The sequence below is a fragment of the Amaranthus tricolor genome, chromosome 8 (genome assembly GCF_026212465.1).
Source record: "Amaranthus tricolor cultivar Red isolate AtriRed21 chromosome 8, ASM2621246v1, whole genome shotgun sequence".
In the NCBI taxonomy this organism is placed as follows: domain Eukaryota; kingdom Viridiplantae; phylum Streptophyta; class Magnoliopsida; order Caryophyllales; family Amaranthaceae; genus Amaranthus; species Amaranthus tricolor.
The window spans coordinates 30,765,434-30,789,815 of NC_080054.1; the positions used below are offsets into that span (position 1 = coordinate 30,765,434).

A 24,382-nucleotide genomic window follows, 5' to 3' on the forward strand; every position below is an offset into this window, starting at 1 on the left:
ACATCTTGACTAACCCGGGTATGAAAAAAGCAATTGAGGGAGCATTCAACTAGGTATGAACAAAGCAATTGCCATTCGGATTCGGAAATGACATTTATACAAAATCCGCCTTCCCTAGGTAATCGTCACCACCTTATGTAGAGGAAAATCTCGATCTATTTCACGAGGGTACAATATTTTTTAAAGTGAAGCAAATGACTGGAACTATAAATTGTTTTTGAACAGTCGCAACAATTCCTCAGATGCAACATCGAGGCTTTTGTTTGAACAATGAACTTTACTTAAAATGAGAAAATGCTTAACTGAAAGCTCCCACCTGCTGAATTGCGTCTGCAACTATTCCTTGTCACGGATAATCACCCTTCTTATCAGCATTTACAGAAATGCAATGCAGCATTACATAGGGTAAAGAATGTCGTAGTGGCCTGGACGATAAAGCAGGGTTATGTATGGGTTGATCTCCGAGCCATCACCACCAACACTTGACAGGGCAGAAGGTACGAAATCATGATGATTGACGTTAACACTACCGTTTTCACAAGAGCTACGGTCCAGGTATACAACCCGAACTGGCACACCTAATGCATCTGATAAAGCAATAATGTGGACGTGATCACTTTCTTCACCCATTGGCTCCACCGATGTTTTGCAAAACTACACATAACGAACAATATAAAGATATTAAGCGTGTGAGAGTCCATAAAAAATATAGACTTATAGAGTTTACAAAAATCTATCTAGCAAGATCTAGATTCTGCAAACTGCTTTGTTAGCGGGTACTTTGCAGGGAGCAGATCAGTGCAACCTGCAGAGTAAATTGGGGTCTAACGACTAACGGAAAACTAATTCCCACAATCAAACAGCTAAAGAAATAAAGAACAATGTGAAGGCAATAACACAGCCATCTCTAGTTACCAGCATTTTTGTGGCAAAAGAACATTCTGATCACTAATTAGCAATGCTTTTTTCTGAATTAGAGAGAATTATGATTATGATTCACGCGGTATGCAACCAAACGATCATAGTGGTCCGGAAATTTGATTAATGCGGCAAGAAAATTCAGCTTTCTTTCCCATATATGGTTGGCATATTCTTGATAAACCAAATGCTCTTTCGGCGAGAAAATTCAGCTTTCTTTCCCATATATGGTTGACCACTTTTGGGTAGACATGGAAGAGGCCAGCTGCCAGCTGCTACTCGTTCCAGAACTGTAATGGGTTGTTCGAGAACTGTGATGGGTCGTTCGCGCAGCAGGATCAGCTACTGTCTCGTTTCTGATTGTGTTGTTTTCCTCTATACTCCAACATATTCTGGTAAATAGTAAGCCTAAAGTCTCATTTGTAAAGTTCTCCTATTGCTTAAGTTTATTCTCCTCTTAGCTCCTCTCTTCCTCCATTATTATTCCTTCAAGATTGTCGATTGTCCTTTAAACACATTATTAATACTCTCCTAGCTAGATATGGTGGATGTAGCCTTAATTTGGTGAACCACCTTAAATCTTGTGTCTTTATTTAATTTGTTCATTAAGTTATTCATCACATACATGCATATTTGTTTCTTATCTTCATACACACTATAAACATCCATCTAAACTCCAAATTTTGATTATTTTATCTAATATACTCCAACAAAATAAAATAAAAATCCCCATTCTAAACCCTGGACTCAAACATGTGCCTTCTATAACTCCTAGACAACATTACACTTCGACAGTTATTTAATTAAATTAGAACTTGTATGTCATTAACCTAAAGTTACAAACCATTTCAGAAGATGTCAATGAATACAAAGTCAATTAAAATTTATCAGCAACAATTAAACAGAAAGATGAAAAAAATGCTAAATGTCATAGACAATTCCAAAGTTCAAACAAACCTTATCCACCGTGGCATTTGTCAATCCCAGTATGAACGGTTCAAAGAACTCTGAACGCTTTCGTATCTCCCCAGAAGTGACAAATCTAAAAAACATTACAACTAACAAAAGAAATAAAATCATGTCAACAGATTTCCAAACAAAAGAAATCAATATTACATGTCTAAGTGTCTAACACGTAATATAACCCACCATAATCAGATATGGATTGATCCTGGCACCTCTTGACAAGCTCGTCATGACTGAAGACCAAAAAGAAGCAAAAGATGACATAAACTACAAGTGTTAGCATAAGTTTATCTAAAACAAAAATAAACAAATGAAAATATATGGGCGTAGAAAATCAGCAAGAGGACCTAATTGAAGCATCCGTCCCTTGAACAACGCTTTCCAGCTGCTCAAGAAATAACTGCACATATCCCCCATAGCAGGATTTTCAATATTGGAATTGAAAAAAAAAAAAAAGCATATAAAAACCGTGGTTCCTAAACACAATAGTGACCAATTGTCAATCAAAAACAAACCCTTTGTTATTACAAAAGTAAAGTTGCATACATCCTACCCTCCAAAATCACAATTACTCACTTAGTAGCGTTGGAATAATATAATGAAATGTGCAAAAGGGTACATGTGATCAGACTTGGGACTTGGGATGTTAGGAAATGAGCGATAAAAAGATCATGGATCTATCCCAATAATGAAATTCCCTGTAACAATCCAGTTAAGTAAAAGTGCAGTCACCGCAAAAAAATCTTCAAATGTGAAATCTGCATAGCCAAGATTCTGGAGTGTCTTCCGACATTCTTCAACATTAGCCTTGATACGATCTACCTCAACCTCATCTTTAGTTTCTAGGATATGCTCCTAAAAATGTAAGAGTACAAGACACTCAGAATACAAATTTTTTTTTCCAAAAAAAAAAACAAAAACAAAAAAGGAATCATCTTTAGAGCCCTACCAAATATGAGAACATAAAACTTCTGAAAAAACAATTTCCATCGCCTCGAGTTCGCCTTATTGCAGAGTATTTTTCTTCAAGAAGCTGCTCGATATATATAGTTATCATGCACCAAAGATCAAAAACCATTCACTCGAAGATCAAAAATAAATTAATAAGAGAGTTCAGCCAGCAAGTCGGAGCAAAAACCTTTATCTTGTCAAGCAAGATAGAACTCCCTGATTGGTATTCTGCAGCTAAAGCAGAGAGAGGCTCCTGGAAAAGACAGATGGATCCAATCATATAGCAAATCAAACACATGTGAAAGTTTATATGAAAGCACTGATTCATCAACTCAGTTGTTAACTATATCTAAATAAGTCAATAGAGACAACAAAATATGTATACATCAACAGGTAGATATTGGAGGATCAAACAAACAATTATTGTTGAGCATGCGAACAGACATTTAGGTTTTTGAGTGCATGGGCATAGATGCAAGTGGAAACTCAAATAAGCAAGCGCCATTTAGCTCTTAAAAGTTTTTCCATGATAATGGCAATTCAAATTGTTCCCAGCATAATGCAAAAAAAAGGGCAACGGTCTCTTACCACCAAGTTGAAATCATGAGATATTCATTGAACCGAACTGAAATGCAATTTTTTACACCTTGACAACATGGATAATATCGGTTCGGTCAATTTGAAAGCCTTTCCAACATGGCTAGTACGATACGACGCAGCCTTGTTTTTTCACTATGTCTCACATAAATGGTTTTGTCATTCAAAGATTAGGGTTTTATTTAAATCTGTTAGCATTAAATTCTTCAAGGTCCTCACAACCAGTTACCCAAAAACTATCTTTTCTAGCTTAAGATTATCTCCCCATTTCTTTTCCATTTTCCCTCATTTCAAAAACTGCTCCATTCTAGCAACATATGATCTAGATTTGAAAATGCAACAGACATAAGAGAATAAGAAATACTTTGGTTATCAAAGCTCTAACCTAACACAGAATATGGAACCTATACTTCTCTATCAAAGGCCGTGTACTATAGAAGGTTTGAAAAAATTGCTTGAACGATTCTCACATATAAAATCTTTCCTCTCACACAACAAAAACAATAATGATAATGTCAGAGCCTTAATCTTAAAGAAAGTGGTCTTAAAAATTCATCAAAATTTCATTCCCTTAAAGTTCCTCTCACACATTAACATATTAGAAAAGTTCCTCCCCTTAAAGTTCTCTCACCATCAAACTCCTATTTCATTACGTACTTCACACTCATCATATACTCAGTTCACTTCAACTTATCCTGTGAACGTCCAACATCGAATGGGAAACATTTTCACTTTCCATGACCATCTGCAATTGCACTAGCTAATCCAGCCACCACTCGACTTAATAGTGGACAACCACTACACGAGAGGGTAGACCCTAAATAGCAAATTGTCTAGGCTACTAATACTCCATCAAACTGACGATTTAAAAGATAAAATAACTCCAAAGAATGTCATCGACATGAAAGATTATCATCTAACAGCAACAATAACTAGCCACGCAATTAAACTCCAACCTAAATGCAGCAAGAAATTAAGACGAAATTCACGAATAAACTCGACAACCCAATTGGTAGTATTAAGAAAATAGATTACAAAAATCAAAGATCAGATAATTGCACTCAAATAAAATGATCAAGAATCGATAATCTAGGGTTTGCCAAACAGAACAATAAAATGGAATAGTCAGATTAAGAGAAATTAGGGTAAGAAAAAAAAACCTTGTCTGCAACAAAAGGAGATATGTCGGCAAGTTCTGCAAGAAGAGCAGAATGTTGGCATGTGATGCCATCGTCCCTATAATTCCCCCAATTTTCCACAACATTAGCAGTTGGATTGGAGCTCGACGGATGTGAATTAACTTCTTCCTGTTCTTCCTGTTTCTCCATTATTGAAACCCTAAAAATTCTAGCAATTGGATTGTACAGAGTGTTGAAGCACCAATAGTAGAACTTATATTTCTGAAGTGAAGCACCAATAGTTGTGGAACATGAAATGAAATTGCAGTGTTAAATATCTATCCCTCCACGACTCGATGGTACAACTTCGTTCACCATCACAACACTTGACGTGCACATGTAAAGCTCGTCAGTTTAAAATCAATTTTGGGTAAAAAAATATATATATAAATTACAATTGTGTTGTAGCTTGCGCGTCGTGTTCACGGGTCATTGTTTAAAGGTGATTGTATGCCATGGTTATTTACTGTTTATGACGCGGTCTACCAGGCACGTGGCCTGCTCAGCACTGCCTAGAATGAGCCAACACAATTACAACTCGTCTTATATAAGACCGATTAACCATGAGACGAACACATATAATTAGTCAAATTCTGTAATTGATCACTTTAAAATTGTAAATGATTACTTTAACGCACTATAAATGATAGGTTCAATTTGAATTATTTCACATAATTAAAGAAATTATGGACTAATTATAAATGATAGGTTCATATGCAGCCGAATTTCCGTGTTGGACTAAATCATTAAAAGTGCAACATAATTCACTGGTTAATTTCATCATACTCATAGAAAACTATTTATTTATTATTTTCAATTCGTGGTTGGCAAAAAGATTTAGCAAAATCACATGACACTAGACTTCACCAGCAGGAAGCTCATTTCAAAGGAATGCTAGCATGCATATGTAATGCACATAAAAGCAAAAAGATTAGTAAAAGAAAAGAGGTTAATCCCTCATCAAAGCATTTGTACAGCAGCCCTTTCTCAAGAGTTAGATACAACTATACATTTACAAATATATTACGTTTATAAGACTTGACAAGAATCAAAATTTTTAAAGCTCGAGTTGGGGCTCGCATATACCAACCCTCCTCATAGTTACATACAATAATAAACTGAGAAAATGAGGATATTTTCTCTTAATACTTGCTGTTAAATTGTGTTGTACAACCACGCCGAAAATTCTTCACCATCACCCATCTCTTGCTAAAAAAAACTTCCAAGAGGCAAGTGACTTTAGGTAAGTGTGCTACTCGAGTACTCGGTACTCAATCTAATTCCTTTCCCGAACTTGAAGACGAATCTGCAGAAAAATATTCATCCTTGCTGGTCAATAGGATCTCTAGGTTATCATCCTCGTTGTTGCTTGATGTTGATTTACTAGGCCTGGATCGAATGTTAACACCCATAGGAAATGGCACCTGTAATAAGGAGTTGGCAGGGAATCAGAGATAATTCAGGGTTACTGAATAGTTGGTACCATGGATAGTGATTGTAGTTATGAAACGTGGATGCGGTAACACGAGTGATGCAGCTATCGTAACACCAAAATATCGATGAAAAACATGAGATATCCCTTGATGCCGCCCAAAACATGGTTTTTTAACACTTTACAAAGCGAATAATATAGAATCCTTTTTATGGAACACCTTTACAATGCAACCAATGCAATGCGATGCGGCCTTGTATTTGCACCATGATACGCCATCAATATCAAATACCATCAAGGCATCAACTTAACATCTATAACTAAAATTACACAACAGACAAAGAAGTGGGGATCAAATGTAATAAAGCTCACCCATATACCCCTTCTGTCCAAAGCAAATAATACTTGATATTTTGCCATAAAAAAGTGAAAAAGAAAAAAAAAAAAAAAAAAAAAACGTTTGATCTAGTTCCTTGTACTTCGCAATAAAGTAATATTGATTCTTTAGGCTATTTTATAAATGTATACCATGTTCTAGTTATATTCGCTTCTGTCATTTTTACTTCTGAATAAAAACATTCTTCAACTAGTCAATACACTGAAAACAATATATCACAGAGCTATATTTAACAAAATAACTAGTAAATAAAGCGATTATTGACCTGGCTTAGAAATACTCATACCTGATCACCTGCATTGGTGCCATCACTATGAAAAAGAATAGGTCTGCAGCGCTTGTCTTCATTCATTAAGCTAGAATTCTGAAAATGGGCAACAAGAGCAGCTTTCCCTTGTATGCGAGCGTAAGCAAGTGATGCGACCTTTTCACTGTTAAACTTCTCCCACTTCTTCCCATTTAATGTCTGTCAATATGAACATCTCCAGTCAAAAGATGCTAGAGAATGATATTGAATGCAAAGAACGGGCAAAAATACTGAAATAGAGTTTACTAGTATATAATTGAGGAAACTGACCTCATATAACGGGACGATATGGCTTGGATCAACCATATTGATAAAGGCATATCCCACATTGCATTTGTTCTGCATAACAAGGCATCATGTTCAAAAGGATCAGAAAACACAAAAAATGATATAATATTTATGTTAAAAAAAAATATTCAGATCCTATCCATTATCCATGCAGTGCAAAAATATTCACCAATTTGTAGAAATCTTGCCTTAAAATCAATAGGTAAATAGATAAAATCGTAAGTTCCACGGTGGCGTTCATCAATGGCACCCATAAGCATCTTGGAGGTGTACCTACAAACATAGAAAAGCACTGTAATGAACAGCAGCAATTATTCATGAATATAACATGTTGGATATTTACAAGCAATTCACAAAATTGACTCATTTATACAATCGTCTATAATAAAAATAATTAAGTGCTATTCAAAAGAAAATGTATGTGCTCATACTTGTTAGGAATGTTCTTTATCATAAGAGTGGTTCGATTGTCTTCCCCTCGACTGATACGCTCAATATCAAGTTCATATTGTTTCTTGTTGTCAGCTTGAGAGGAAATGTTTTCACTTCTGCGGCTTCTGGTACGTTCACCAGGATGTTCAAATGAGCCAACCATATTCATCTGGCCCCTAGAGGGATAAATCATGCCTCTTTGATTATGGGCATGTAGACCAACATTTCTCGAAGAGATCGGAAGGTCCATGCTGTTCCCACCAGCATGAGGAAACATATTAGGAGAACCAAAATCGATGTGATTCAAAGGGCTGCCAGAAAGTCTCATATTCCGTAAAGGCCCTTGATGGAAGATAGATGTTTCAGGCGACTCTCCGGAATAAGAATTCCATCTGTCCCACAGAGAATGATTAACAGCTGGTGCTGATCCGACATGATGACGATTCATGGGTAAAGCTGAATTCAAAATATGAGATGGTGATCTCGGAAGTCCATGAAACCGGAGTTGGGTTTGAGGATTACAAAACCCATTTGAAAGCGAAGGTGAGTTTGGCCACATGAAAGCTGGTGGTTGGCAGTTGTTTGAATTGCTCCAAGCATACGGATGCCCAGGACGAGAACCACTAGCAATTCCAGATGTAAAACCTAGCAAAAAAATGGAAGCAAAGAAGAGAGTTTAGGAATTTGAACAAGGACTAAACATTGAGGCTCTACACATGCACACTTTGACTAGGAAAGCATACAAAGCTAGATTTCAATTATAAACAATCGAACAAACATCACATTGCACACATCAATACCTGAGTTTATCCTGCCGAAGTGAGTACTCTCAAAGCCCTCATTAGAAAAGGAGCTATCCGTAGCAAGAATGTTACGATCAGAACTACAAGGAACACCATTAGTTAGACGATCGTTATAATCTGGAAGTGAATGAGGATAAAGAGTCGGAAGGCCTTGAAAATCATGTTTGATTTGGCTGACTGAAGTCCTAGAGCCAGATAGCCCTGCTTGACTGCGGCTTGTCTCAGCTCTAAGAAGGGACGGTAAGCCACTGGGAACACTTGAAGAAATTCCGTGACAGGAAGAACTTTCTCTAAATGAACCCAGAGTTTCCTTCATTCCAAAACTTGTACCGCAACCAGTATCGCTGTCTATGCCAGTAGAACTGATAGAACCATATGAAAATCCTGCAAACCAAGTTTTTTAAAAATTACAATTTTTCCACCTTACAACATTAGCATATCAAGAAAAATATTTATACCAGCACTACGTTGCGGTACATAGAGACCAGATTCCTCTTGCTCCAGATCTGGGCCCAGTAGTTGCGTTGAACTGCACGAAGTGAAACAAAATTTAATGAAAACATAACCTGAAGGAGAGGTCAAAGAAAGTGCATTATGATTTATAACATAACTTAAAGGTAGCGAACAGAGAATCGGGAATGGGGTAGATAATCAACTCGCCAAGCCAGTAAAGGGGCAAGTAGTGAAGTAGACCACTAAGGAAAAGCATTTCAAAGAAAATACCTTCGTCTTGCACCCCCAGGATGAATTGGTTCAACCTTAACCTTCTTCCCAGCAATATCACTTTTGTTCAATGCTTGAAGAGCTTCATCAGCAGATCTGACATCATAGAACTCTATAAGCTTTTGATTACTTTTGTGTGGAGTTTCCCGTATCTGTTATGCAAGAAAATGAAATATGAATGTCATATCCATCTAAAACATATGAAAATAAAAAAATAAAAAATAAATAAATAAATCAGACATCCATTTAAATCTAAAGCCATGTGCAAAGAACATTGTAATTACCTCTTTAACCTCTCCGTAAGCACCAAAAATCTGCCTGAGAGCATCACTAGAAACAGAAGAATCAAGGTTAGATACCAAAAGAATACCTTGATTCACATCTTTCTCTGAAGTATTATCCTGTAAAAGACAAGGGGAAGAAAGACAATGAGCAACTACCGCTTTAAAGCTCTAGAAAAGCCAAGTCAAAGCATACAAAGAAGTACAAGTGGAAACTTGATACCGCCTTTGGTGGAAAAATTAAAAAGGTGAGCAAAGTGGTATTTTACAGGAGCGTGGGAGAAATGTGTGAATGAAATAAAAAGGTAAGTTAAATGTGTGGAAAAATTTAATGAGACGAAGTAAAAAGAAAATAGGGTAAATTTAATTGGATAGAGAGAGTACCTTTGGGATTGAATAGTGTATATCAAGCCTTCTTCTTCTCAAAGGCTCATCTTGAAGTGCCTTCATAGCATTTCTAGCTGCTCGGATGTCGAAGTATGAAACCATTACAAAACCCCGGTGTTTACAAGATGTATAAAGATTACGGATATCTCCGTATTGCTGCAAGTTCAGATAAACAAACAGTTTAATTCCTTGGATTACACTGCTGCAAAGTGAGACAGGAACGTCATGATTTCACTATATTATTAACACACATAAAAAGATCAAAAGTGACAACTAAATCATATTATCACCTCAAAGAGAGCCTGCAACTCATGGTCTTCAACATTGCTGTTAATATTTCTAACAAACAAAGTGCGGGAAGGTTGTTCCCCAAATGGATGCTCCCCATAAACAGAGTTATTTGCTCCAATCTTCTGCCCATTTGAAATACCTGAGAATTCAGAATTCCTTTGTTTCACAGAAGATGTATCATCTCCTAAATCCATTCCTCCAACACTACTAAAAAAGTCCAGATCTTCTGCATCATCCTTGCTTCGTATGCCATCAACAACACCAGAGAACAAGTCGTCATCATCAGGAAGCAGGTTTCCTATAGTCTGGGCCTCCATTTCTTCAAGGGACTGAAAAGGTTCTTCCTCGTCATAGTGTGAAGCAACAGTATCAGCCAAGTTACCACAAAAGTTGCTTGAGGATAGATGCACTAGAAAAATGAATTGATAGACATTAAGGCCAAATTAGTCATAAAGAACAAAGAAACACAACAAAAACTCACATAATAGAATAACAGACGTAAACTAAAGAACATAAAATGACGCAAATCGCAGCAGCCATGTTCACTTACACTTTCGGCTAAACAACTCTGACATTGAGCTTGAAAACAATCCATTTTCAAAGTGAGTGGATGTTGTGTTCTTGTCGCATGACAGATTCACATTAGGAGAAGCTCTCGTGATAGGATTGAGGTCCATTGAACTCCATATATTCAAGGACCGACTTACAGCTCTCTCTGCCCCCACTGAATGTTTCTGTAAGTTAAAACTGACCTTCTGTTCAGGAACTTCAAAATACTTGGTTGCTTGAGAATCCACAGCTACTAGTTTCTCCATAGGTGGAGTACCAGAAATTGCATCAGTCTTCATACCTACAAGTTGGCAAAAGAAATCTGTGTATTATTCTCCAACAATGATAACAGAAACCTAGGCTGGAGTACAGTAAACATAAAGAACATGAATCAAAGCATTTTTTTTTCCTCCAAATTTAATCTTGAGGCCTAATCACATAGACAATCAAGCATATCCTGATCAGCGGATAGTATCTGGTATGCAAGGATTCAAAGTAAGAGCACATTATAAGGAAGCAGCTGAACTCAAGTTACAAAAAAAGACCTCCCAAGAACCCACAACACCGAGCAAAATAAATAGGAGTAATTCTCTAAGGTCAGAAACTGAATATATGGCACAGAAATAGATTCCTCAAAGAAAATCTGATTCACTCTAGAATTTTTTGTATGCCTTATATGCTTCTGTGGCACTAGGGGCTAGTAACTAGTAAGTATGTTTTGAATTGTTGAACCAAAAAAGAAAGCCATAGTGGGTATTGTTCACCGTGTTGTCTTCATAGCAAACAGACTGCATATGCTCCCATCCAGATTCCAGACGCAGGAAATAAGGGGTGTTCAACAAGTCGTATGGGATCTGGGTCAAGTAAACACTGGTCTGCACAAAAGGCATTTGCAAAAAAAAACTTACTATCTCTGATATGAATCTAACCCCACTTCTGTGTACAAGATGGTGGACACAGTTGTTGATTCAGAAAATCATTATGGATGTTGCTGGCAACGGATGGCCAACCAAGCCAGTACGCATGAATAACTAGCTCTTCATAGACCATATAATAAAGCCCTTTTTAAATTCTCTTTAAACCCACCTATCATTTTATATAAAAGTCTATTTTCAGCCCAGCTCTCACTGATACCTCGTAAAAACAGACTAGATTGGTGCTAAAAAGGAGCCAACGCTTCTTAAACACCCTATGCAGGATATAAGTGAGTGAAGAATTTCAAAGAGTATGCACACACGAGACGAACTAAAAACAGAAAAGAAGGAAGAGAGACAAACTAAAAAATAACACCAGTCAAAGAGAAAAATGCAAAAGGTAGTGTTTCATTTCAAACAAAATTTATGTCAGATTACATGGAAGATCACAATTACAGGTTGTAAGAATTTCCGGATAACTTACTTGAGAATTTATAATTCCTCTACATTTGACTAACCTCCCGTAATTCAATTATATTAATATGGAAGATTCAATTTTCAAATAAGACATAATCATAAAAATTTATAATAAGTAGTTAAGTACCATAGTTAGTCCTGAGAGAGTCCGTCTTCCAAAATCCAACTTGTCTCTAGAAAATATAAAAATAAAAAAATTAGATTGAGCAAGCACAAATCCCAAAAGGTAATGATAAAATTTTCTTAAAAATAGAAAATCATAGATACAAGTATACAACCCTTGTGGCTGTATTTGTATAGAAACACTAAATATATTTCCTAAAATGAGATCACTAAATACTTCTATATTTCCAAAAAAAATTAAAGTAAATATCAACTGACCTCGCCACAAAATTGAAGGTCCCCAGAAAAGTAAGGTGAAGCAGACATGCCCTGCTGATCTATCAGTTGGGAAGGCATTTAGAAACACCAACTTGACAAAATCAAGTACCTTGAAGATTTTGATCCTCTACACCCTAACAATAAAAAAGGAAAATTAGCAATATTGGTAGAAAATTACCATACACATAGGGGAGATTTTGGCCATGTGCAACATAGCGGACAACATGGGGCCTTCAAAACTAGGGGATCAAAAATATTAAATGACACATAAATACTAAAGTGATTTAGTAGGTTGTAGAAGGTTTAGTATGAAATAATGTATCATGTTCTTAATGCTCATCAAGTCATGAATAATTTTTTACAACACAGAGCCTTGATAATATTTGTCAATTTTTGCTCTGCCCATGCAAACACATTTATTTATTTCACCAATCTTCAAGCATAAGATGAACCAGACATAAGCAATTATAGATTTTACTACCAACCAATATTGTCATAGTGGGTTTCAGAATTCTGTTAAAAACCCTAAACAGAAAAACTAGCAGAAATCAATACAAAATTCAAAAAATGCACAAATGAGCAAAATCAAAGACAATTTACAGCATAGCATCCACATTTATTTATCCACGAATCAAGCATATGATGAATATACTCCTAGGACATAAGCAATTATGGGTTTTACTGCCAACAATTAAAAATGTTAACTTTTGCAAAACCATAGTTGTCATTAAAGTTTATATTTGATGTGTTTTAAGATTTAGTTAAGAACCCCATACGGAAAAAACAACAACAAAATAATGTCAAAGCCTAGATTGGAGTCGGGTACATGAACCATTAACGTCTACATGAGTTCTTCTTCAAGCATATAATGAACCAATAGATCAATTGGGAAAAACTAAGAGGGATCCAAAAGTTTCACAAACAAGCAAAATTGAGAATTAAGGGCATAGCACCCACATTTATTTCTCAACTCTTCAAGCATATCATGAATTGGACTCATCAATTATGGATTTCACTACCAGCCAACTAAAAAGGAAAGTTTTTGCAAAACCAAAGAGAATTAAGAGCATAGCACCCACATTTATTTATTTCACAAATCTTCAAGCACAGCATGAACAGATAAGCAATCATGGGTTTTACCACCAACCAACTAAAAAAGTAGTATAACATTTCCAAAACCATAATTGTCAATTTGTCATTATATATAACACTTCTCAAGTTTGTTAACAACCCAATACAAAAAAAAAAAAAAAAAAAAAAAAAAAAAGGGATCCGAAAGATTCACTAACCAGCAAATATTTATTCACAATTCTTCAAGTATATCATGAACTGGACATAAGCAAATATGGATTTTACTACCAAACCAACTCATGATTGTCACAGTATTCGATAGTTTTCAGAGTTTTATCAGGAACCATTACAGAAAAATTAGGAAAGATCAAAAAACATGCACAAATGGCAAAAAATCAAAGAGAATTAAAAGCAGACAACGCACCGTTTTATTCGGAAAATAACAATGCTGTTCCTTTGTTCTGTTCCTCTTCTGGATATTATATAATACAACTTTACAAACTTAAAAACCCCAAAATTCAACACAATCTATGTTCAATTTAGGGAAAAGAGAGAATACAAAAAAGAGAAAGAAGAGTAAGAATTTAAATTAGAATTGGAGAGAAACCATGAAAGGAAACTATAAACAAATAAACAGAATAAATTACGGCATAAGGCAAGGAAATTAGAGATGAATTGAAGGGATCTAAGAATCTGTGGCGTGCAAGAACATCCAAACTTATGATACTTGTTTTCTCCCCCCCTTTTCCCTGCATTACACGCTATTACTAACTTCCCAATTCTTCTTCCTTAATCCACATCAACCAAAAAAAACTATAATTTTTGCTTGAAGAAACAGCACTAAAGAAGAATCAATGGCGGAAAGTTGTTGAGCAGGCTGAATTGAGGAACCTATATGGGTGGTTCCTCGATTTCCTGCATCTGGGTAGGAGGGAAAATGGAGGAGGAAGGAGTAAAGTTTGTGGGTAAATTTGATTTGATATGAAACAGAGATTTTGGGATTAAAATTTGTTGTCAAATTGAAGGAGACGGTTGTCTAAAAATGCGAAATCTTCGATGAGATCATAGGAGATAAAAATCATGTAGGAGAGAGAAAATTAATTAGTTAAAAAAAGCTGTTTTTTATTAAAAAAAATTATAAAAGTGAATGGATATTAATTAATTATAGATGGTTAATTTCAAATATACTCTCTAGTCTTTCCTATTCTTTATTGTACTCCATCCTATTCAAAAAGTAATCTCATTTATATTTTCGTCATTATTTACTTTTATCATTCTTAATTTATATTTTATCCTCAATCTATTTATAAGTTCAAACTTAATCATGTTGAATTTTGTTCGATTTAGTTCAATGCAAGAATCACTAATACAATTTTTCATAATTTTTAATTAAACACAATTAGAATTATTAAATATTAAATGTTGTCTCGGTATATATAAAAAACTAAATGGGACTATTAGTTTGAATAAAAGGGAGTATATAATTTATTATTATAAACTTTTTATAATTTTAGTGATGTAATACTTCCTCACGTAAAAGGGAACATATGCTTTTTGACATTATTCACTTATTAGTCTTAATTTGTATTTTATTCTTAATCTATAAATTAAAACATAGTTAAGTGAGATCTTGTTTGATTCATCTCAATGCAAAGATTATTAATATCCACTTCTTATAATATTTCGTTATATATAATAAGAAATATTAAGCATTAAATAAGTACATTTGATAGCGTAAAAAAGCATAACCCATTTAAGTGAATTAGAAGGAGTACTTCATTGTGCTCAATAGTGTTAGCCTGTTAGGTGGAGTATTTGCCATTGAATAACTACTCCAAAATACACAATTTGTTTTATAAGATCATCTTATACTTCCATTAAATATCCCAACCAATATATATGGTGAGTACACATACTTCTTATTTGCCCGTCTCACCAAATTTATAAGTTGCTCACTGAAAAATCATTTGTGGACTATGTTTATTGTTTAATCAGTTATAATTTTAAGAAAAAATCACGTGATCTAAAAGCCTATATAAAGGAAATTGGAGTATTATATATATATATATATATATATATATATATATATATATATATATATATATATGGGAGAGATCCATTGAGAAGGAGTTGAAAATAAGAAGAGTAAGAAGAACTTTACACCATTAATTTCACTAAAATAAAAAAAATCTATGGTCACGATTGAGCCAAAAACTCATAATTGTAAAAGTAACTATGTTACATAGAAATGTAACTATGAAATAATTTTTAAAATCTTCTTAATTTATAACATACTATCTTTTTCTTTATATATAGTAACCAAACAAAATCAAACAAAAATCCTTCTCACTCTTATCATTTTAAAATCCTTCTAAATTAATCCTCTCTCTCTCTCTCTATATATATATATATATATATATATATATATATATATATATATATATATATATATATATATATATATATATATATATATATATATATTATACAAAAATACAACATATTCAAATTTTGAGCCCTATTTACTCGCTTTTTCATGTTAAATATGTCATTTTGCCTCAATAAAAAAGAAAATTCTAAATATTTTTTTAATAATAAAAAATAAAAGTAAAATAATATAAATAATTACAACTTATTTAAAAATAAAAACAAACCCCCCTTCCCCTCCACACACAATATCCGCCAACTACCCCTCTCCTCCGGCAACCCACACCCCTCCCTTTTGACCACCCACTTTAGCTCCCCACTCCCACGACAAAAACAGCTTCCCCTTTAAGCCAAAACCCTCCACCCCCACATCTTATGTCCGCTAAAATCACTAATAAGATAATTTTATATAATTTGTCAATATCTCTAATGATCATTTTTTTAGATTATAATTTATTATGATCACCCTAATATTAAAAAAGGTAATATTTTTAAAATTGTTAATGGTTACTCTAAGATTATAAGTGATCGTTTTAAGATATTATATTTACATCTGACCAACTCAATAAAAATGGTAATCTCAATTTAAGAATTTGCGTATAAAATTTGTGAAAAATTGAATAAAATGAGTTTTTTTAATTCTTAAAATATATTTGGAAAATTTAAATTATTAAAATAAGTGACTTCGTGTTCGAGTCTATTCAGGTCAGGGCTTATTCGCTGTTGATAATAGCAAACAAGAGGAGAACACCTTAAAAATAAAAAAAAATTTCACGTATTTATTCGCTGTTACTAAAAACAAATAAAAGGAAAACATTGTTATAGTTTTTAAAAAGGGAAAAATATAAATCAATTGTTGGTTGGCATAATAATTAATAACGAACAAAATCGTGGTGATTTTATTTTTTTTTTTTAACTTATTTTTTTCTTGCACACTGTTACTAACCGCGAAGAAATAATGACCTAATGATCTAATATGAAAACTCTTATTTTTGAAAATGAAAATTTCCGAAGTTTATTTTGAAAATAAGAAAAACTTTTTTTGTTCAAAATTTAAAGTTTTGTTACATTCGATTTGGAAACCCAAATCCCATAGCGGAGCCAAATAGTACGTTTATATATGTCGACTTACATGTTGTAAATGGATCTTCATTGTTCCGGGTTCCCGCCTTCATCTTTTTATTTTTTTCCTGGAAATAAACCCTAAATAAAATCGGGTAAAGACAAACGCATATTTTCAATCGACAATCCTCAATCAATTAGAGCGCATGCAATCCTGGTAAGGGTTTCTTATATTTTCAAGCTTTCGGAATCGTTTTTTTTTTCCTTATTGTTTTTCGGTCTTGCATTTATTGAACTTGATTTAAGTATTATTTATTTCCATAAATAAATGGTGCAGAAAATTTTTAAAGACGAAGAATTTGGTACTTCATTGGTTGAAGTAATTTTTTGATTTACATTGTAGTTGGTGTTAGATTTTGGCAGTAATTTTTGCTTAATTCTATCGTGATGTACCATATTTTTGAAGTTTGTTTCATGTTGATCAATGTTCTTGATTTGGATGGAAATTAATTTTTAGTTTTTGGTTGTTATTGTTCTGCAGATCGATTAACCTAGAAATTGAGGTGATTTGGGATTAAATGGATTCTAGGATGGATACAGACTCATCTGAGCTATTGGAAATTAGTAGGGAGATGAGTCCTAGGTTACATAGCAATGTTACGGTTAGTAATGCCAACGAATCACTTTCCTTTCAGGATAATCCGGTTATAGATATAGAATCTTCCCAGGAACAGCCTAGTGTTCAAGGAATTATTTGCCCTAAAATTGTTGAGTCGTCTAGAAAGGAACTATTAGCAGATTCTGCAACTTTGACTTTGAAGGTTTTGGATAAAGATTCGTCTGGGTCCTATAAACGTGGGACTGAGGGGGAGTTAAGAAGGAGGATGAGTCCTAGGCTACATCGAAATCCTGAGGATAGTAATGCTTGTGCATCGTTTTCCAATCAGAAGAGATTTAGTCCCCACCATCATCAGGATTTTCCGGTTATAGAGATAGAATCATCTGCTCTTAGCTCTAAAAGTATCGAGTCATTTAAAAAGGAGGTGCAATCAGTTTATTCTGCAACGTCAACTATGGAGGTTTTGGATAGAGATTCACTTGGGTTTCCCAAATGTGGAATGAATGGAGAGTTCAGAAGGAAGAGTCCTAGGCTAAATAGTAACGTTGAGGACAGTAATGGCCATAAATCACTTTCCTATCAAAGGAGATTTGGTCCTCGACGTCATCAGAATTTTCCGGATATAGATATACACTCATCTGTGGAACAAACCAGTGTTCAAGGAACTCTCTGCTCTAAGATTCTCGATTCGTTTAGAAAGCAGCTTTCAGCAGATTATACAATTTCGCCTCAGAAGGTTATGGCTAGGGATTTGAACTTTGCGAGAAGGATGAGCCCTAGACTTCACGGTGATCGAGAAAGTGAAAAATTGCAAAATGTGTGCAATAATTCCAGTGAAAAATTGCAAGTGATTTCGGTGGGTCAAGCTAAGAGAAGATTTAGCCCCAGGCTTCATAGTAATTTAGTGAGTAATGAACAATTGAAGACTACAAGGTCAATTGATGTGGAAAGAAGGCTAAGCCCTAGACTTCACCCTGAGCAACAAAGGGTGAAGATGAAAATTGAGACTCAATTGCAAAAACTTTTAAGCCCTAGAAGAATCCATTGCGGGCAAGAAAATGAGAAGATTTTGGTAAAGACTCCATTGCAACGGAGGTTAAGCCCAAGACTTCACAATGAGCAAAAGAATGATAACCAGGAAACTCCGCTGAATGCTCCTGTTGGTGCCAAGAGGCCGCTTAATGGTTCTCATGCAGACAATTCATATGTGAATGAGACAACTTGTGCTTTTCATGATGATGCACCGCGCCATTTAGCTTCCAATATTATAGTATGGGCAAATAAAGCATTGAAACAAGGTGAAGCTGCAAGTGATCGTGGTAGGGTAAAGGAGGCGTTGAGAATTTTTAATGCGTACTACCTTCAATATGTCCAGGTAATTTCATTACATTGTTATTTACTCTTGCAATCAGGTTTATGTAGTGGCAAGAAAGAAGGAGAAGTTTTGTGTTTCATATCTCATTTCTCTACATTGCAAGCATAGCATGTAGTCAGTATAGATGGGATAAGAAAGAAGGGAAGCATTGTTTTTTGGACCCTCATCTTGTCTAGAAACTGTACTTATTTTTGAATGCCTTATTTGCTCTTTACCCTTAATGTTCCGATACTTGTTTACAAAGCTAAATTCGAGCTGCCTTATACGTTTCTAACAAAAAAAAGCTGGCTTTTTAATGCATATTCTCTTATTCTTGCATTCATGTTCGAATTTTTGAGAATGACTTCGAGAAATTGTCACGCTTTTCACTTTTACTTGATGTTTTGTGTTGCATCATGGTTGAAATATTTTAGTGGCATGTTATTGGGTAAATGTGTAACTTAATGATTTTAGTGATATAGTTGTCCACTTTAGAACATTTGATGTTTGTATTTCAAAACTCTTAAACATATATTTTTTTCGCAGGTTGAATTTGTTCGAGGATGTCCACTTAAGACTGTCTCAGAAATGACTGGGTAATAGTTTGCTCATTAACTTCAAACTCTGACAGACTTCGGCATTTTGATGATAAATTGCTTTCTTATCGTAGTATTTTCTGGGTGAAGGTTGGTGTGCCGTGACATTAGCAATGGTGTCGAAGAATTTTGCGTTCCTGTAACCAATTTAATTGATGACCCTCCTGTTTGTCCCCCAGGCAAGTGTTCTGTAATTTGTGTTTGGTGTTTGTCAGGCTAAAATGTGATGATACATGACTGCACATTCTCTTATCATCATTTGATATAAGAAAGTGGTGTGCTTGTTGTGCATAATACAAGAAGCCCAAGAAAACCACAATAGAATGGCAAATCCTCCTAGAAAGGCATAAGCATAAAATTAATTTGTTTGACTTCGGCGTCTTAACTTAAAGATTTGGGTTCAATCTTCTCATTTGAATCATGCTAGTAACTTGTCAACCTGCTTTGAAATTATTGAAGGGTCCTACACCATCTTTGATTTTGAACAAGTTTCTTCATAACCACCTCAGATTACGATAGAGATCCTTATGTATAGGCATAATAGCATACATACAAAGGCAACACCTATTGAAATGGGGTATTTACCCAACCATTTTTGTTTGGGACAATCTACTTTTCTTTGTGTAATTTGTGGAATTTGGCTGGTGAGCTGTCTCAAATTTGAATTGCTATGTATGTCTCAATTTTTATAGGGTTTACATATATCAAGTCTAGAGAAGTTTCAGACAGGGTGAATCTACCTCCAAAGGCAATTGGATGCTCATGTAAGGGGATTTGCACAAATCCCAACACTTGTGAATGTGCGAAGCTTAATGGATCAGATTTTCCATATGTACGTCGTAATGGTGGGAGGTGAGATCTTGTTGTAATCTGAGATAAATGCAACTTACTTGTAGAATCTTCAGTAAGAGAGGAATAAAGCCGCTGACTGACATCAATTGGCATTTTACCCTTTGCTTTCCTTAACGCTAACTTTGGTTGCAAATTTGCAAAAAGAATTTCCATAATTAAGCATTACTTTACAGATTGGTAGAGGCCAAGGATGTTGTCTTTGAATGTGGACCAAACTGTGGGTGCAGACCAGGCTGCCTTAATCGTGTATCACAGAGGGGAATTAAATACCGTCTTGAGGTTGTGTGGGAATTGTCAAGTATCAATATTCCTGAGTTATCATGGATCATAAATTAACTATGCTTTCCATTTTCCAAGCAGGTCTACCGTACACCTAACAAGGGATGGGCTGTCAGGTCATGGGACTTTATTCCTTCTGGTGCACCTGTTTGTGAATACATTGGGGTGGTGAGAAGAAGTGATGAGCTTGACGATAATGCTGGAAATGAATATGTCTTTGAAATTGATTGCTTGCACACCATAAACGAGATTGAAGGAAGAGAGGTAATGTAGTAAACTTTATGTAAATGGGAGCATATCGGTTTCATACAAGGTAGAATTTGTGGACGGGTTGTCTGCCACACCCGATCCATCCGCCCTGTTAACGTTTATTAAGATTAACAGGCGCGTAGCCGTATGAAAAATTATATGCGGGCAAGCTCCTGCCCATCAACCTCTAATATATATGTTTTTAAATACTAAATTTGTAGATGTCTCAAACATAAATTACCTACAGACCATATTATCTTCATCTTCTTTTGTCAATTATACACCATTGTTTCAAATTGGTTGCCATATGTTTCATGACATAACAAATCAATAATACATGTATTATATGTTATACTTGTTATATATTCTATATCAATTATTTGCAATTAGAGTTTAAGACTTAAATGTCTTTAAGCAATTTTTTTTGTGTATAGCTTCATTTCCTTTTTTTCTCTTTAAAAAAAATTTATAAAGCCCATTAACCCATGAGTCCCTCGGCTATGAAAATGGGCGCATAGTGAAAAAAATCAGGCCATTAAAGCGGGTGGGCTTTGCATTTTTTGGCTCAGAAGTAATTTTTAGCAGTGGCCTGTTACCCATTCAAGCCCACTCATAAACCTCTTTAATACAAGCTCTGCGCACATCAGAAGACCCTGCATATTGCCTCTTGTATATCTTATTTCGATGTCTTGTGTTAGCTTCCCTTTGATTCTCATGGAACAAAATGCATATTTATGTCTTATAGACAAGTGTTGAATTATGTGTGGTACATATACTGGTGTAAAATCCAAAGCTCGTGACTGCACGTAGTGTTCCTTCTAGTGATGCCTAGTACATCAAATTATAGCTTTTCTCTTTTACTTTTCCGAATTCTTATTTTTTATTTGCTGTTTCTTTTTTCAGAGGCGCTTTGGAAATGTACCTGTGTCTTCTACTATCGTTTCACCAAAGATAAATAAGAAGATATTAGATAGGGAACCTGAGTTTTGCATCGATGCAGGTTCCAGAGGAAACCTTGCCAGGTTTATTAATCACAGCTGCGAACCTAATCTGTTTGTGCAGTGTATTTTGAGTGGACACCGTGACCTACGACTAGCTCGTCTGGTGCTTATTGCTGCAGATGATATTTCACCTTTGCAGGTATATAACTTTCTTTTTGGGAAACCAGCTCAACTTTTCGCTTAAAGAATGTAAAGATGAAATCAATCCTGTTAGATTCTAAAAACATTGTTGCATTTCTATAGATTGTTTCAAATTACTCGTAAATCTTCTCTATTAGTTATGCATATATGTTTCTTCCGTTTGTGACTTTACCGAGGACTGGTTTTTGATTGAAACTTTATGATTACTTCTTACAACAGGAGCTCACTTACGACTATGGATTTGCTCTAAATAGTGTCGTAGGACCTGATGGAAAAATCAAAAAGCTGCCATGTTTCTGCGGTACACCAGAGTGTCGAAAACGTTTATACTAGTCTTCAACCTAGCCCAGCTTGTGGTGTAGAAGCAAAACAAACAAGGTATAATTTGGCAATATTTTCTTTGTACAAAGAATTCAATATTTATATAGATCCTGAAGGATGATGCATTTTTTCAAAGTTCATGCTTTGCTTCACACTATGTTGAATTATGTGTCATTTCTTGATCTGGGGACAATTTCTGTTGAGAATTGCCTATCTTTTTATTGTTTTGTTGGATGCGCTCCGTATAGAGGCCCTAGAATAGCTGGTTTTTTTAGTCGGCTCAACGATATACAAATGGCATGCGCTTTTGTGCGCCTTTTTTTTTTTGCTCTTTTTACGTTTTTGGTTTTTAGTTTGAAAACTTTTTTCATTAATATGTCATGTGACAATTTGGCAAACAAAACCTCTCTTTTTTTTGAAGGAGAAGGAAATGAAGGATTTGCTCTTGTTTACGAAGAAAGAACAAAGATATAAAGGCAAAATAATAATTTGCTTACAATTTTTTTGTATATATACTTCTCATTATCTCCTCATATGACTTCTTTGTTTTTAATTTCTAATTTAATAATCTCTATTGTTTATTTATTATAATTTTCTTAATTTTTTCTTCTTTCAATTCCCCTTCTATATATTTGATTTTTGTCTTATATTTTCATATTTATTCTCTTATGGGCTATTTTTATTTTCTCTCATCTTTTTTATTTACTAATTAACCCTAAAGACTTGTGCTAGTGACTAAGTAGCCCACTAATGCACTATAAGGCCATAAGGCTTTAATTAAGGCACTCAAATTGTGGTCCCAAGTTGGGTCACTAGGAGAATATGACCTTTTACTAACTCTCTTCCTAATGACAACCCTAATTGTGTTTCTTTGCCTATATTTAGAAGCTTCCTTTGTTTGACAAAAAATATATTAATTGGGGTCTCTTTGATTAGAGAATGGTGCAAGAAAGGGCAAAATTAGTGCCCCTCTTGAAAGTCTTTAATTCAAGACAACAAAGGAGCCACTAATAAAGGGACACTCATCACTAATGAGTATTTAGTAGATAATTATGCCCAATTTTATAATGAAGGATGAGGTGGAGAAGAAAAGGGAAGTTTTAAAAAGGAGAAGTCTTTCTTTTATTGGTCGGGTATTGCAATCAACATCAATAACTTGAAATTAAAATAATAACATTTAGGGAAATTATTTCTGTAATTTGTTTAAATTACAAACAATCATTTTTGTAAACATAAGTAAATTGTATTGGTATATAACTTGAAGAGATTTAAAAATTAAAAACATGCAATTGGATGTTAAAATTAAAAGTCTAATGTATTAGATTTATAATAATTTATTTTAATTTGTTGATATGTCTTGAATTTTTTTGTATTACATGATAGACTAAGGGAATAAAAGGACTATACGATAATTGAATTCAAAATCATAGATAATAAATAATACTTATTCTCTAACTAAAACAAAAGTAAAGACTTGATTCTCAACTTGTCTTAAAATTAAATACTAGTCAAATATAAAGTTGTTTAGGTTGACATTTCATTCCAGTAGGACAATTATTCACTCGAGAAAGGATCCAAAACTAATATAAATCAAATATTGAAGACAAAAAATAACCATCAAGTTACCAATGAAATAGAAGAGCACAATTTTGTTTTTTTATTAAGAGTTGTACGTAGGTTTATTTATTTTCTTGATTTTAAAGTTTTTTTTTAATTTAACATGACATCATGTTGTTTACAAGTGTGCCACATTAGTTAATAGTTATATTCATAAAATAACAGTTAATCTTAGAGCAATTTTTTATGAAGTGACCAACTTAACATAAAATCCATATAATTTTTAAAAAGATAGGCCAAATACTTATTTCAAAAAACAAAAAAATAGCGACATATTGTAAAGAATGTTCACCATTATATGTATAGCATAAATGCTCTACTCTAATTTTAGACTTTGAGATCAGACTAATTAGCTCTACCTAAGTCGATACCAAAAATATGATAATTTGAGATTTTCCTATAGACAAGGTTGAAGAAAAATATTTATTTTGTGAGAATCATACTCTTTTCATGAGGGTGATTGATAAGAAGACACAAGTTCAAATACTAAGAATTCGTTTATTATCGTTTTTGTTTTTAGG

General features: G+C 34.3%; 3 protein-coding genes across 6 annotated transcripts; 1 reads left to right on the forward strand and 2 right to left on the reverse strand.

Moving 5' to 3' along the window:
- Nucleotides 1-21: 21 nt before the first annotated feature.
- Nucleotides 22-5,013, reverse strand: LOC130820920 (OVARIAN TUMOR DOMAIN-containing deubiquitinating enzyme 1). Its single transcript, XM_057686471.1, has 8 exons — nucleotides 4,593-5,013; nucleotides 3,023-3,088; nucleotides 2,834-2,917; nucleotides 2,617-2,739; nucleotides 2,232-2,284; nucleotides 2,068-2,117; nucleotides 1,876-1,976; nucleotides 22-654 (listed from the first exon to the last, which is right to left on the reverse strand). The coding sequence occupies exons 1-8, from the start codon at nucleotides 4,758-4,760 to the stop codon at nucleotides 397-399; spliced, it is 903 nt and encodes a 300-aa protein (XP_057542454.1). The 5' UTR covers nucleotides 4,761-5,013; the 3' UTR covers nucleotides 22-396.
- A 315-nt stretch (nucleotides 5,014-5,328) lies between these two features.
- Nucleotides 5,329-14,429, reverse strand: LOC130820918 (protein MEI2-like 4). Of its 3 annotated transcripts, none has more exons than XM_057686466.1 (15): nucleotides 13,768-14,429; nucleotides 12,273-12,399; nucleotides 12,019-12,064; nucleotides 10,502-10,801; nucleotides 9,951-10,360; nucleotides 9,658-9,816; nucleotides 9,277-9,393; nucleotides 8,993-9,144; nucleotides 8,728-8,798; nucleotides 8,267-8,653; nucleotides 7,466-8,111; nucleotides 7,223-7,307; nucleotides 7,017-7,085; nucleotides 6,726-6,905; nucleotides 5,329-6,034 (listed from the first exon to the last, which is right to left on the reverse strand). In XM_057686466.1, the coding sequence occupies exons 2-15, from the start codon at nucleotides 12,348-12,350 to the stop codon at nucleotides 5,882-5,884; spliced, it is 2,853 nt and encodes a 950-aa protein (XP_057542449.1). In that variant the 5' UTR covers nucleotides 12,351-12,399; nucleotides 13,768-14,429; the 3' UTR covers nucleotides 5,329-5,881. The 3 variants fall into 3 exon arrangements, with proteins under 3 accessions (XP_057542449.1, XP_057542450.1, XP_057542448.1); XM_057686467.1 differs by lacking the exon at nucleotides 13,768-14,429 and adding an exon at nucleotides 11,265-11,375 and having other exon boundaries at nucleotides 12,273-12,349; XM_057686465.1 differs by having other exon boundaries at nucleotides 5,331-6,034; nucleotides 12,273-12,406.
- A 2,374-nt stretch (nucleotides 14,430-16,803) lies between these two features.
- LOC130820923 (uncharacterized) lies at nucleotides 16,804-23,422 on the forward strand. 2 transcript variants are annotated; one of them, XM_057686475.1, is made up of 10 exons: nucleotides 16,900-17,049; nucleotides 17,374-18,826; nucleotides 19,352-19,401; nucleotides 19,492-19,580; nucleotides 20,094-20,253; nucleotides 20,427-20,532; nucleotides 20,614-20,796; nucleotides 21,685-21,921; nucleotides 22,143-22,301; nucleotides 22,666-23,422. In XM_057686475.1, the coding sequence occupies exons 2-9, from the start codon at nucleotides 17,411-17,413 to the stop codon at nucleotides 22,254-22,256; spliced, it is 2,355 nt and encodes a 784-aa protein (XP_057542458.1). In that variant the 5' UTR covers nucleotides 16,900-17,049; nucleotides 17,374-17,410; the 3' UTR covers nucleotides 22,257-22,301; nucleotides 22,666-23,422. The 2 variants fall into 2 exon arrangements, with proteins under 2 accessions (XP_057542457.1, XP_057542458.1); XM_057686474.1 differs by lacking the exon at nucleotides 22,666-23,422 and having other exon boundaries at nucleotides 16,804-17,049; nucleotides 22,143-22,398.
- Nucleotides 23,423-24,382: the final 960 nt, after the last annotated feature.